At 40.8% G+C, this 15,452-nt stretch overlaps 2 protein-coding genes across 3 annotated transcripts in view; one reads left to right on the top strand and one right to left on the bottom strand.

Moving 5' to 3' along the window:
* The window catches only part of LOC132263191 (large ribosomal subunit protein eL24), a 35,008-nt gene that overhangs the window by 10,130 nt on the left and 9,426 nt on the right, over positions 1–15,452 (top strand). The window lies entirely within an intron of this gene.
* LOC132261444 (dedicator of cytokinesis protein 9) lies at positions 108–15,312 on the bottom strand. Of its 2 annotated transcripts, none has more exons than XM_059760267.1 (14): positions 15,021–15,312; positions 9,543–9,659; positions 8,696–8,958; positions 7,504–7,692; positions 6,812–7,101; positions 6,532–6,742; positions 6,370–6,460; positions 5,337–6,239; positions 4,941–5,273; positions 1,629–4,697; positions 1,415–1,561; positions 1,140–1,350; positions 787–1,075; positions 108–724 (listed from the first exon to the last, which is right to left on the bottom strand). In XM_059760267.1, exons 1-14 carry the CDS (start codon positions 15,123–15,125, stop codon positions 490–492), a joined length of 6,453 nt encoding a protein of 2,150 aa, XP_059616250.1. In that variant the 5' UTR covers positions 15,126–15,312; the 3' UTR covers positions 108–489. The 2 variants fall into 2 exon arrangements, with proteins under 2 accessions (XP_059616250.1, XP_059616251.1); XM_059760268.1 differs by having other exon boundaries at positions 1,629–4,694.

The raw sequence follows: 15,452 nt of genomic DNA, 5'->3' as shown, positions 1-15,452 counted from the left end.
TATCAAATTCAGTACACAAAAGAGATGAGTAGAGTTTGAATAGTAAAACTTTGACTAGTTTGGTATGATATTTCATGTCCATTTACCGTGCGCTTCCATTCTCGTAATTTTCTCTAAAACACACAGAACTTCCCTACATTCAATTTCCACTAGCAATGCCGAAATTGTATAAAATTCTCGGTATGAAATTTTGTATAAAATTACAAAAGGACACACAAATCCGCTTTGCATAAAAAACGAAACCATCGTTTGAGCTCCACCGAATTATCTAGCTACAGTGTGTCGCATTTTGATGCTACTTCTTCGATTATTTCCAATTATTTCATATTATTTTTAGCATAATTTCTTCTATAAGACCAATATTCAGCATAGACACATATTGGCGGAAATATTCTAATTCGATTACTGTGTATTGGCTAAATTGTGTGCGTTTCTTTCGATTCAGTGAGAATTTTTCCTCTAGGAAAAGAACTGAGAAAATTTGAAAATTTATGCAGAACTCGAATTGTTCGGAGCTCCACTTATGGCAGAGAATAGAGCTAAGCTTGTGCGATGAGCGGAATTGGTTTCATCTGATGGGAAGAATGATTCATCCAAGAGATCAGTGAGTGCTGAACAGAGATTCTGGTAGTTCCTCTCCAATTCCTTGTGATAATCCTTCTGGTCCGACATGATGAGGCGCCCATTGATCTGTAGAGCTGTGTAGCAGACTCTCATAAAGTCCCTGGGAAGAACAAAAAGCACACGATAGATGCAAATCACTAAGTTAAGGGCCCTTTTTCCTACCTGTAGACTTCTCTCAGATCTTCCACGCGTTCATAGGGAAATTTGTCGTTAGTCTTCGGGTCCAAGAAAACAGAAGCGTACGCCAAAGGACCAGCATTCACCGTAACTGCCACACTTCCTTGCAGCCTCAGTTGAAGCTTCTTCAGGTCAATTGGCGGTAAAACCACTTCTTCAAGTTCAGCCACGCGATTCTGCATCTCATCCACCGACACCTCAATCGGTGTCAATTCGGTCACATGGCGACTCTTCACTGGAATTCTCGTCAAAACGTAAGGAAATGAGTATTGAGCTGAAAATGAAAAGAAAATGGAATTAATTTCTCATTCATATTTCATCAAATCTTTCAAACTCACTTGTTAGCACTGTTCTTCTCTTCCACTGATCCTCAACATTTCCGCGAGCCGAACCGTTCTTTGTGAATGGCGTCTCATACATAAAAGTATCAACATCATGATTCTGCTCAAATTCATTCTGCCTGTCATCTAATTCGTCCTTGCAGAAGTACGGAATAACGTGTGTGACTTGAATGTATGCCATTTTAGGGTCCAACTCATTGACGTCCACCTTAAAATGTCAACAAATCCGATAATTTGTGATGATTTAGTAAGAAAATGAAAGAAAAGCTTACCGGACAAGAATCCATAATCATCTTAACCACGTCAGAGCCAAATTTATCCTTGTATTGTTTATGGAGTCTCTCGGAAATTTCGCTGAGGGAAGTCAATTTTGGCTCCTTATAGACATATTCAATGCCATTATCGTCCTCAAAGTACAACTGTGAAAAACAAATAGGTATCAGCAACTCTATTCATCTCTCAAATTGTAGCTGGGAGTCAACTTACCTGTCCAAAGAACGCCACTCTGTAGAATCTCCCAAGAAGTCTTCGACCAGACTTATTGACGTCAATGATTTTGTTATAGACATTCGCCAAGTGCTCATAACTGTGCGCCAAATCATAATAATTTCTCCTGTTCTCCAGAATTGGGATGATCAAGCGATAGAGTTCTCCCAGACACTCAAATCTCTCAGCCCTGTCAAGATACTCAGCGCACTCCTTCAGCTGATCCAGGAGCATCTGCTCAGTGTATTGAGAGTCCTGTGCGCCACTGTCCAGTTTCAATCCTCTCTCATCTCTGGGTATATTCCTTGAGATCTTAGCAAAAGATTCTGCCCCATACGAGATGAATCCCCCTCCTTTCAGTCGCAAATACTCAGCCATCAGAGCAGCGATGTGAAGATTGCAACATGCGGCTTCAGAGATATTCCCATGTTGCTCATGATTCCTGGCCATTGTTACCAACCAAGTGTGCCTCAACTCCGGCGTGGAAGCATAGGAATTGGCCAGAGACAGTTGCAACTCGAGAAGTCTCTCGGGATCCATTTGATGGGCTTGCATCTGAGCCGTTGCCATCAACACAGTTCTCACTCTCTTCGTGAGATCCTTAACTTCCAGAGGGAATCCCGTTCCCTTCATCGCCTTGTCACTGGATGCGTAGCTATTTATCAAAGAGAGAGACTCCTGAAAACGGGCATTATTCAGCCCAATAACATTCCCAATCATCTGCGAAACAGATATGATAACTTGCAGATGAACTCGCGTCAGTGCTTTGCGTCCACTGAACTCAAAGTTGCTTCTCATCAGCAGATACAAAACAGCACAGGACTCCTGTCGAACATTTGCCAAGCGGCTATCGCAACATTTAAGCAATTCATAGACGAGTTGTCCACACATTAGTGAAGTGCCACGGAATAGAGCTGGCGAAAAGTTGTTGATAAACGCTCGCAAAGCTGAGAAAACATGCATGCTGAGTGCCTCAGATTGTCCCAGTTGAAGAAACCGCAGATAAACTTGAGCCAACTTGGGCAGAACGGCTCCGTCTATGATAGAATTCCTGAACTGAACTGTGTACAGTCCCATGCAATCCAGGACAATCATTCCTATCTCTGTGGCCATGTTGCTCTCGATTAGCGCTTGCTGAGACCTCACAGTCTCCTCCACGAGATTTTCCCTATTTCCATGCGTCATCGTTCCAGTTTCATGACTCAAAACCTCTCCATTTGGTGGTTGCATTCTGGCTGGAAGAGTGCTCGCTTTGGCTGATCGATGACTCCTCGCCTCTTTCACCGGATCCTGAAGAACGATGTTCTTCTTCCCCACATACTTGAAGTGCACCAAGCACATTTCCAATATCGTGAAGAAACCAATGGTCTCAGTTTCCGTGCAATTCTGCCACCAAGTTGTCATTTGCTCCTGAGAAATGTGCTTCACAACAAACAGGAAGCAAATCAGCATGTCCTTCGTCTCCACTTGAGTAAATTTATCACTTCTGGGCAGAGCAGTTGGCTGTGTCACGGAAACCGATCGATTGTGGCCCTTCTTGGATGAAGAATCACTGCTGTTCTCTACATTCCTGATCACTGTGGTGTCCTGAGATAGGCTGGAACACTCAGAATCCAGTGAAGTGGTTGAATGGCCATTGGTGAGACTCTGGCCAGCAATCGCAGCGAAATAAGTCGTGTCCCGCAGATGCAGTGAAGCCCTGAAAGGACTTGGATGCTCAACGTGTAGTGTCAGACGATTTCTCGCCTTTGGTGTGCTGGCAGAGGAATTATTGTGCACTCCATTGAGTCCTGAGGTATCTCTGGAGAAAACATAGCTACTACTCGAAGAAATCCTGTTGATATCTCCCTTAAAGTGTCCCGTCCTTTCGCTTCCGTCACTAATTCTGTGAAGGTTCTCCAGCACAATTCCCATCCATGGAATGTAAATCATTGCAATCCGACTAATTTTCCCCTTTCCAAAGTATCTATCATCGAGATCATGCTTTGCCAGGAGCTCCTTGAGGGTTCCCAGAGCCATTCTCCTTGTATTTGCCACCTCATTCAGAGCACTCTTCACCTCTTGCAACAACAGTCCGGCCAGGAAGTGTTGTCGACAATATTCCTCGCTCAAAGTGAAGTGTTGCAAGATTTCTGGACGATTTTTCGGACTCAAGATGAAAGGTAGATTCAGTGGAATGTAGTGTTCATGCGAACACACTTCCTGCATGAAGGCAAATTTGAATTCTTGCAACGTCCGGGGATCTCCAGGTGAGAATCTGTCCATATACAGTCGGATGAGCTTGAAAACAAAGCCTCTGTCCATGAATGATAGACACTTCTTCACGAATGTCGACAGACTCCTGTTGAGTGCCTGAGTCTCCACCACGAGATCCTTATGGCGGGAGATTATGTAGGGTATCAACACTTGGAACAGGGACTCCAGAGTAGCATGGAATTCCTTGGGGAATCGTTCATTCCTCTGCATCTTTATCCTCGATGTGTCCAGCAGATGTTGTGCCATGCTCTTCACTATGATGTCGAAAAATATTCCAGAATATCTCATGAATTTGTTCACAATAAGGAAATCTGTGTTGTTGGGATGTAACAATTTCGGTAGATGTCGACAGAGCTCACAATGGACGGTATTCCTAGCACTGGGACTCCCTCCGGACATCTTGCCGCCGAAACTTGGCGAATGGAAGACGTACTTCACGTACGACAACAGCAACTCCTTCCTGCCCGCCTCCTCGGCTACCATGTGGATCAAATTCACCAGCAGACGGATGATGTTGAGGCCAATCTCCTCACTCGATGTGTTCACCAGCACCATGAACAGTTGGTTCAGGATTGTCGGCAGGAATGTTATCACAGTCGTGGCATGAATCGCATGAGCGGCCTTCAGAATCTTGCACGTTTCCGATTCAGCTGGGATGGCTGATGGCTTCAACTGCTCCAGCAAGCGCTCAGCGTGAGCAAAGAGATTGTGCAGATGCTGATCAGTTGTCAGGACAGTGGAGTCCAGGCGGAATGTCACGGCAAACAGTGGACGCTGATTGTCAATCCATTGGATCTCGGGACCAGCGTTCTGCTAATAGAATTCCACATGTAGATTGTGCGAGAAAGAATCAGTAGCAGAAACGGAAGAAAGAGAAAAAACGAGTCACCGGTTAGTTGAAAATAGTCAGTAGCCTTCAGTATACAACATTTAGTAAATATTAAGGATGAAAACATAAAATCCATGCAATTCTATCACAGATTTTCCCAGAATCTAGCTCTCTAAAGAATTCCCAACTAATTCCCGAAATTTATTGAAATAAAGAAAAGGACTTACCCCTTTTCCCAGACCCAGAGGCTGAATGGCTAGATATCCAGTGGGAAGAGTTGCTGCTACTGCAATTATTTGCTCCTCAACATTAATCTTTCCCTTTGTCAGAAGTGGAAGCCATGCGTATCCAACTGGAGTCTCGAAAGAATTATTCTCCTTCTTCTTACCCAAGTCGCAAGACACATGCACGAAGGAGAACAGGATGTGGTGTTGTGTTGTAATGTGCAGAGGAATCTTCAATTTTATCTCCTCATACCAAGTCGGACACGTGTTGTGATGGAGAACTGGACAGGAGACTTGACTTACGAATTTTCCCTGACCAGGACGTCCATAAATGCACTGAAATTGAAAGAACATATAAGAATCACACACTCCAAGAGTTCTACGAGAAAAAAAACTTACTGAGAGTCCTTTGGCTCCTTCGGCATCGCTATCTCTCAACTCAATCAACACGGCAATGTTTCGGGCCCTCGAGAAGAGCTTCTGACTATCAAAGTTCAGACTCAGTGGATAGATGAACAAGTGATTTTGGAAGTTGGCAAAAGGATAAGCGTCCCTCTCACTCGCGCCAGAGAATTCACTAATCTCCAGGGTTGGATCCTTCGTCGGTGGCACCGGAAAGGGCTTCAGTGGAGCCAGAGTCGTCGACAGACAGTTATTTGGTAACTCTGTGATGGGCTCAATGTGAATCTTCAGCCACCCCGGTATCACAGTCAATTTGCTGAACTTGTCCGGCTTTCTATATTCCGCCAGGAGCTTTAGAAGTTCCTCATCCCTCAATTTATTGCCCTCTTGCCGATAAATGGCGGGAAAATCGATGGCAACATCGAGATCACTGCTGTAGAGGCGAAAAAGTGGTCTCGCCGCCCACGCGAATGGCATGCGGAAATGTCCTATCTTCTGACTGTACGCTTTCACACTTCTCTGCACCTTTCCACCCACCTTTGGATCCTTGTTGGCTTTCAAATACGGCTCAGTGGACTGATTAATTCCACCCTGGAGGATTTTGTCGATTTTCACTACAAGAAAAATGTCCGGATTCGGCGATGTGACACTGAGAATCGCTTCTCGTGGATACTGAATCCACTCTGTTGGAACTTTATGCAGTGCATCACTCCCATTCTCCGTTGGGTGATGTTTCATTGACCCGTTTATGGGGGCAGCGCCCTCGAGGGTGGCTTTTTGGCCACTCAATGGAAGCACATCACGAATGTTTTCATGATTGAGGTCAAAATAGAAGTTCTCCGTCAGTTTTCGGCCCACTTTAGCATCGTATAACGCCAGACTTGTAATGTATGGCTCCACCTAGAAGGCAAGGAAGTCTTCTTCAGAAACAATGTAAACAATTATCATGAAACAGTCTTCTTAAAGCTGTTGAGATTCTATGAATTTTCTCGATATTATCTGCTACTAGCAAATTAAAGTATCAACTTACTTGGCTGACACCCTCGCCATCTTCTGTGGGTGCAAGAAGACGAAACTTGAGACTTTCGCACTTCAAAAGAATTCTCTGACCGAATTGCTCCCTGAAAAGACAAGACCAGTGATGAGAATCTGCGTCGTAAAGTCGCATCAAATCAACAGAAAGTGCCCTCACTTGTATGGCTCACAAGGTTCTGCCTCTCTGACCATCTTGCTGACATGGCTAGGGAGTTGATAGCTCGCAAACAGCCTCTTCCGACCTTCCTTTCTCGCCTGAGCTATAGACATATCCGTCTCTCGGCTGTATTTGATTAGTTGCGGATTCATACTCTGCTCCAGTCCCTTCAGCGTTCCAAAGGCTGTCGTCTGAGGACTCTCTGGAGGAGCTGCCAAATAAACACCAGCACTTCATCAGTATCTACTGCAATGTTGCAAAGACATTCTTCCACAAATACCTCTCTCCAGTGACGCAGCCCTCTTGTCCTCCTGCAATTTGTTCTGCTGCAGAATTGACTGGAGCTTCGTGAGCCAATCCTGCAAATCACTCTCATTTTCCGCTGCAAATGTGAATGATTTATGGCCAGCCGTCATTCTCAATTCGAAACAAAATCGACCACGCTTGGGATTCTGAACGACTTCCGTGCAGAAATCCATGACAATTGTCGTTTTCGCCTCACCCTGACGCTCATCTTTGTGCACCTCAAGAATGTAAGTGCCATCGACTTCCTGACGCAAATAGCAATATCTGCAATGGATAAATAGACTGTGAAACTCACTGCAGGGAATATCAAATTTGAAGAATCTATTTCCGATGGACTTTTATTGACATAACATTTGCAATAAATTCCATCAGATTAATTTGCAAAATGCCTCAACACCAAACTACAATTTTGAAGTGAGCCATTCGAACTTTTATTGCATCCACACGATTTAATGAACTTTTACTTTCAAGGCACAAAAAAAACATGAAGCATGAAGAATGCTTTCTGTTATATTTGCAAATGTCAAGAGACATTAAAAAATCCCCTGGAATTCCGTAGTTTGAGGCGATTCTTTTCCATCAAATGCCACGGAAATCAATTAAGACACTGCCAAAAAGACACTTTCTACTTTCTCACACGCAATTTTCCCACGATGACACACTCACCTCTTCTTGAAGGATTTCGCTCCGATGTGCGCAAACATCCGATCAGACGTCGTGTCTGGTCCTTTCAGTAAATATCCCTGTTTTGTTATCGTATCTGCCTGGGAACGTGTCATCTGTTCGTCAATTCTATCCAAATCGGCATCGACCTCGTACACTTCCTCTTTGAATTCATCCGCCACGGATATTTGTCTGGCGGAGACAAAAGAACAACATTAAAAAATCAATTTTGCTCTCCAAATACACCGCAAATTTAAGAGATTGTCAAAAAAGGTAAAAAAATCTCCCATCCTTGGACTTGAAGCAGTTTTTGCCCGAAGTCGAAACTTCGAAAGAATTTTTGAAAGGGAAATACAACCAAATCGACTTTAAAATGAAATCTCACACGCTCTTGCGCTCTCAAATTGCATGCAGAGCGACAGGCATTTAGGAAGTGAACAAAAGAATCCACAAATACTTCATAAATTCTCACATTGATCAAACCACAAGTTTATGGAATTATTCATGCATCCCACTCGATGGTATTGAATTCAGTAACCAAATTCTAATTGCACAACAATTGGGCAACAAACACAGTTATTGGTTGCATTTAACTTTCATTAGAGAATTGTAGGAGCGATGAAATTCATTTTCGACTATAAATTTCAAAATTTGACATTCATACCGTATAAAAGCTTATATTGAGCTGTAATGTACAAGTTTTTATAGAAATATCTTTTTTCTCTTTGCAAATAATATGAGAAATCGTTGACAGAATAATTATCATAATCTTCACATTGGAGGAAAAAGTGAATCACTTTTCACTTTAGCTTTCAATTTCAGCGACTATTGCTCACAAAAATGCATATTAATGGTTTTTGCACAAAATTTAATAGTCTCAAAGATCGCTATAATAGTTTTTACTCGCAAATATAAGTAGAGAAAGTCGCTAATATTTGCTTTTAATCCTTCAAATTGTGAATCTTCCCTTTTCCGAACTGATTCTCTTACATTGAATTATAAGAAACAATAAAAACTTCTACTTGTACACATTAAAAAACACACATAAACAAGAAGATTACCAAAAAAAAGCTTCAAGTCTCTAATTGGAGACAATTAAATGAAATTACAGACGATCAATCAGTAGTAAATCAGCTCCAAATGATCTTTGATTTCACAGATCATTCACGAGATAACCATAAAGTCATTCCCTCACCTTGGCAAGTCTTGCGATAAGCCACCGTAGCTGCCGTATTTGTACTGAATGAGCCTATTGTCCGACTTGTAGGTGCGAATAGACTGCCTCGTGAGCAGCGGTGGTTGACAAACTGCCTCATTCCTCGACGAATTCCCATTGACATTCTCAGTCTTTGGCGATTGGTGGCACGACGGAGATGCCTCAATTGAGCCATTCTCGTGATTTATCACTTCTGGAATTCCACTCGTCACAGTTCGATAATTTCGTGCTTGGATAATTTCCTTAAAGAAATAAAGAGAAGATCAAGTGGTGATCGTCAAATTACTGATTGACTCCAATTGCATCAACTGTATATCATTACACACAGAGTTAAATGATCTCTTAGGAGTTTCACATTATTAATTTCTATTTCATTGACTCGCCATCCAATTTCAAAAAGGTGTACTTGTTAATGAAAAAAATGTTGAATGACCTAAAATGGTCTGAATTTTTATTTCATCTCCAACTCAATGGATATAAAAGAGAGACATGATGTTTACTTAATTACAGGCAATCTCCATATTTGACTTTATCGTTTAACATTCTTCTCCAAACACTAACATAAAGATGTATTAGACCATCATAAGTATTAATTACCGTGAATCAGCGAATGGATTTAATTTCTCAACGGATTGAAATATTTAATTCTCAGTTTGCTATTCTTCGTGCTAATATTTCAAACTACCCAAAATCTTATATCACACAAAATCGACATCTTATTTGTATTACAACGATTAATTGAATCAGAAGGTTTAATTGGATTATTCGAAAAAATATTTCATTAGAGCAGTGTATTTTCTCTCTTTATAAACACTATAAAACTCACCGACACATCGTCATTTGGATAGAGGAGCAGTTCACGCTGTGGATCATTCTGAATTAATGTCTTATTCTTCACCATGAAGCTCTCAAAGTCGATCGGCTCCACAAGCACGGGTTTGTTCTGCAAGAGAAGAGAGAATGTATACACTGTAATCTGAGCACCAGCAGCATTGCAACTGATTATTCTCGGATGCTCATTCAATTAATCCCAGTGCGCATTGTATCAATTACAATTGCGCCCAGACATGTTTTCAAGAATTCACCAAGTCAAGCGTGGAAATTTTGCCCTCAAGACGCACGTCTTTCATGGGAAATTTATATTTATTTGCCCATCCATTTCCTGAAATGGCCCAACATTGCTGCCCCAGGGTGAAAAGGCAATGGTGAGAGAGAGAAAAAAAGCAACTGAAAACTAACTCAATCAGACATTGTTTATTGAAGAAAGAATCGCATAACAAATTGAAAGATATTATTTTGTAGAAATTTATATTTGAAAATTGCCCACTTTCTCTCCATGCACACAGCCTTACAGGTTTTCTGCTCATTTATTAATTTTTTTCCGCATCTCTCACTCTCGTTTCACCACGCTTGTGCCACTAGTTTAGCCTCTCTGATAACTTCACCGCGATTAAATGCCACACCGTGTGTGTGTCTTTAAATATATGTCACAAACTTGAACTTGAATCTGAACCATTGGCAGCATTTCCGCATTTTTTCCTTCCTCTTCTCCTTCGACATGTTTCTTACTAAACTGCACAGTTGGAACACAAAACACCCATAAACATCATATTGTTCAACTACTGCTCTCCTCTTGAGCGATTTCAAGCGACCATCGAAGGAAATTCAAGGTGAAATATTGACCCAAATAAGCAACAACAATGCGTTGTCAACATACGCAGCACAGCGAAAAAATAAACGCTCAAAATTTCACGCTAAATTGACTATCAACACACAATTTGGCCACACAATTATACGCCTTAACCATTCTTCCCACTCGAGAGGGCCCAATGACTGCGAAAGATGCTTCATTTGCGGTGTTCTCGTCAACGCGCAGTGAATGTCCTCAATTTACCCTGGAAATTGCACTGCGATTTCGCTCTCAATTCATGGACAATTCGCACGGTAAAGTGCTTTAAGATTATCAAGAATGATTGAGTGATTGTTCACAGTGAGTTGCAAAATTGTCTCTGACGTTATTCTAATGAGAGAAATTGAATTAATCTTTTCTTTACCTTTGTCAAGCTAAGTAGTTGAGAAAGTTTTGCAGTTTTGTCAATGTTATTAAAATGACAAAAGGTCTCTAAATCTTTAAAACATTCATATTGTGTAATAAATCATTTAAAAAATGTTTAACAACTGATTCAAATCAATTTACACAGTTCTGTTTCACATCATTCACGGTAATATTACATGAAAATATTTATAATACCACAGGTTTTTTTGACCACCAGAGAGACTCTGTTTGTTAGAGATTGTAAAAAAAATTCAACAAGCATTTCCTATTATTCAACAGTAAAATACCTATAAAATTACAGTGCGGCTCCATCCCAAAAACATTTCCTCCAGCGTGCCAAGATTGCAATGAGGAAGACACTTAATTGTCCTCCACATCAATCACGACCATCCACTTTGAGACATTTTTCTCATTCATCGTCACGTACGTGCAGCCAAAGTGTCTGCCAAAGAATGACATGTCTTCGCGTTGGAAGCTCTAGGAAATTTTTCACACAATCAATATTCAATGGTAGAGATGATAGGTATAAGAAGAGGAAGTTGGACAAAAAGTTAGGAAAGTTTCACGTTTTTTGTCGTTGACCTTCTTGAATGCGTGTCTAATGATAAAAAAATCTTTCACTCACGTTCGTCTCTCCGCAAGTTCGCCTTCATGTCTTCAAAATGACCAGAGTTCATAATCCGTTTCAATATTATTTCGACAGAGGTGAAAAAAAAAACTAATAAATTATGCATTTTCACTAATATGTCCGAGGTGAAGACATAGTTTCCCTCTCGTTGACCAAAAGACCGCCACAAACGAGATTCTCGCGGCAGGAAGAGTGGCTCAAACAGAAAGAATTATAATTGCAAGACGGCGAAGAAGCCCAGAGACTGCCTCAACAGCAATTTTATTGACCAAACACGCAACGATGAAATGAAATTCAATCCATAAGTTAATCATATCGATAACTCAACAACACTTTCAGCCATTCAATTATCCGTCTGGCGATAGAACAATGCTTATCATACTTGCCTTATCAGCAGTGGAGCGACCGCTTTCAGAGATAATGTACTTTTCGATGGGTAATTCATTGACTCAACAGACATTACGTCCACTTGGGTGAACTTTTGAATGAATGACGACAAAAATAGAGAGAAGAATTCATGCTCGGGCATCAAAGGAAAACAATACGACAATCTCAATTCAACGAACTTATTCCAACTCCTCAAAAATATCTTAAGAGCCTCTAAAATTAATTCACATTCTATGTTTCTTTAATACCTCTGCCGCTTTTACAGAGAAAAGCCACTGAGAGGGATTGAATTTGTGAAAATTATCGGAATACAAGAGGCTTAAGACAGCACAAAAGCCAGAATCATCCAATAAAAGTCTCAGGCCATGTGGATTTAGAAAGATAGAAGCTCGAATAGAAGAATCAGACAGTAGCTAAAATGAGAACAATAAATCACTGATTTTTCTTCATTTCCTTATTTCGATCTCAAACCTATAAATAGATCCGAATTGATATCTTTCGATGTCCATATAAATCGTTTTCTTCTACGCAACATTCAATGTGAGATTCTCCAGCTATTCAAACTTATACTACATAAAAGTTTAGTCACTTTGCAAGATAGCCAGTGGAAGATATACAAAAAAGTACTCTTATATTTGCTGTATTTGCTACAACATGCCATCAATCATGCAATGTGTGTGTTGAGAAAAGTTCTCTCGTGTGAAAATAACACGGAAATATCAATAACAGACACTCCTCAGTGAGGTAATTTATTAATTTTCCTCCGGCCCCCAAATAAAATCACACCTCGCGTATCATCCAATTTCCCTTTCCATTGACCAAATTAACATCGCGAGAGAGGGAGATTCAGGCACTTGTGTACACACTTGAGAGAGCAAATAGAATGAAGATCGGGAAAATACACGTGAGACCGCTTGTCGTGTCAAAGGCCATGAAGTTATTATTACAGAATTACATCATCAAGCAGAGCCCTCGCGTCTCCTCTCCAGAACATCATCGCGAAGATCATCAATACCATTTTCAACTCCTCAGACTGACTCAGACACAATTTCTCGTGCGAAATGGTGGAAAAAAGCTTTTAGAATGTGACAAAAATCCGCTAAAACGTCTACTCTACACCCATTTTATCGGGAAAAGTACGTTCGTTCACCACCAACACTGTCTCGGTGGCGTTTATCCAAACGTGAAATATTAATAAATGAGGTGAAGAATACATGTTTCCCTCGACAAGCTGTTTCTTCAGTTTTGTAGGCATTTAGAATACGAGTCTCGTGAAAATGTATAAAACTTCCGCTACAGAAATCCGAAAATCACTCTTTCAAGAGTTTGTTTTTCCATGTTATTAACTCTATTGCGTGCAACTGAGAGTTTCCTATTCCAAAATTGGTTTATCCGCGTTTTCAGACGTGATTGTATCGCGAGAAAAACGTTATTATTGTCTAAAATCATTTTCATTTCACTGCATAATACATTTAAAATATATTTAGAAGAAATTTGTTTTGTAGGACATATTTGCCCCATTTCACGCAAAAAGGGTTAATCAACCTCTCACCACTCATAGTTAATCTCAATAAGCATCATAAAAGACTTTTCTCTGCCAGTTTTACTTCCCAGAACACCAAAATGCATATAGTAAAATAATAAAGAAGAGTGGTTTCATTCCACTTCTTTCTCTTTTTACCTAAAATAAAATGTAGTTCATTGGCAAATTCTGCGAAAACTAGCGGTATTCATGGAGCAGAGTCGAAATTATCGCATTTTGTGTGACAAAATTAACAATTTATCCACACGCTTTATTCAATTATTCCATCGCCGTTTATCTTTCACCAGCAATTTCACTTGCATTCAGTGGCTAATTATCATTTTCATGTGTCACTGGGCGTTAGTCAATTGACTTACCATCGAGACCTATACAATTAAGAGTGCGCGGGGAAAAATATGAGAAAACAGAAAGTTTTCCCTCATCTCGCGAGGATTCTGTGGTTTGTCGGTGGATTTTTAAAGAGACGCACACAGACATTTTGTCTCTCAACAAATAATTGTAATTTCTTTTTGGCATTTTATCGCCTTTCGGATCTCCAGCGATGAAAAAAGTCCGACCGAATGTAAACAATAACATTAAATGGAGTTCGTCAACAGTGTGGAGAGCCTTCAATTGGATGAGGTGGGAGACAAAGAGTGAGAGACAAACTGGGATGATCTCGAAATGGAGACTGCGTGTCAGGCGGAGAATATTTTTAGCCTCCAACTGGGGGAATCTCTTCAATAGTGTTGTAATTTTTTTATTTATCCTCTCGTTGATCCACAAGCCAGCTCAAATTAGAGACTCTCGCGGAAGGGTTTACAGATGAGTTAACACCCAAAACAGGGTCAATTTCCCATGAAAATATTTCACGAGAGAAATCTTCGCCAAGTGCATCCGTTTGACACTTGTTTAGTTGAATTATACAAGCATGCATTTCAAGTTGAGTGTCTTCTTTGACTAAATAGTTGTGTTTAAACAATGATAATTCGCAGAAATATTTCGTGTGTTGAATTACATAAACAATAATATTTGACATTGGCAACACATGTGTCGTATGATAAGGTCTTCTCGATTTGGAGCATTTTTTAGGGGCTTTGAAGGTTTTCTCGTGAGATAAGTTACTTGGAAATGCACCAAAATCCTAGATAAGTAGTGAAACAGTTCCATTTTGAGAGACTTTTTAGTTAAATGATCTTGACTCATGACTTGATCTTCGCAATTTTGCAGAATTGATAAACATGAAAGTAGTGGAAAGAGAAGGATTTGTTAATGTTTCATGAAAACTCGTAATATTCATGTAAACAATCGCTCTAATCCTAATACCATTAAAATTCCATTTAGAGTAAATCATCAGACATCTTTAGCAGATCAAAGGAATTTCTCCAAAAGAAATCCTCTATGACGAATTCGCCCCACAATCGAAAGGATTGTATGACCAGTGAGATGACTTATTTTGTGGCTTCGCTCGTGGGAAGAGAAGCCCTTCCGCCCACGGATGACGAGGCTGAGCCAGCGAAAGGGAATTCATGGAATTTCGTTCCACTCCACAGAGCCACGGAGAGCGGAAAAAAGAGCGACAAAAACACACTCAGTCAGAGACGCCCAAGAGTCTCCTCCCCAAAGAGTCACTGCCAATTTGAGCCCCTCACTGGCAGCAGAGTGACCCTGAGTGGGTCCCAGTGGGGCACCGATCGCGCAAAACACTCACCAAGACTGAACTTTCGCGAACAACTTGGCAAACAGTCTCGCGAAGCTTGAGTGCCATTCCCGGCTTATGGAGTCCTTTGGTGAATTTCCTCTCCGTCATTTTCATGGCCTTTCCTCCGCCTCGTAAGCGTCTCTGATGATACTGTCTTATCACTAACTCACAGCACTACACATTTTCCCACTGACACAGTTGTTTTGCAAGTGTTTTTGCTGGTGAAATTCAACTTTGGACAGAGAAAAGGGGAAAAAATTCATGTGCACAAAATAAGAAAAACACATCCAATCACCACCAAAGTCCGATTCTCACTGAACTTGACAATCCGAATGCCGAGCGATGATTCGATGTCTTCCACAATCCGCACCACAACAGTTTCCACAGAACATAGAAAAGCGCGCAAAGAGATAAATTGAACAACGAATTTCTATTGTGATT

This window comes from Phlebotomus argentipes, unplaced genomic scaffold (genome assembly GCF_947086385.1).
Source record: "Phlebotomus argentipes unplaced genomic scaffold, Phlebotomus argentipes genome assembly contig_15, whole genome shotgun sequence".
NCBI lineage: Eukaryota > Metazoa > Arthropoda > Insecta > Diptera > Psychodidae > Phlebotomus > Phlebotomus argentipes.
This window is presented reverse-complemented; position numbering and strand designations above follow the sequence as displayed.

Excerpts from the sequence above, each read along its gene's own strand:
- LOC132261444 (XM_059760267.1), bottom strand. The coding sequence starts at position 15,125 with ATGAAAATGACGGAGAGGAAATTCACCAAAGGACTCCATAAGCCGGGA. Across the intron at positions 7,102-7,503 it reads GCGAAATCCTTCAAGAAGAG|ATATTGCTATTTGCGTCAGG; the intron begins GTGAGTGTGTCA and ends TATCCATTGCAG. Across the intron at positions 4,698-4,940 it reads CTCTGGGTCTGGGAAAAGGG|CAGAACGCTGGTCCCGAGAT; the intron begins GTAAGTCCTTTT and ends GAATTCTATTAG.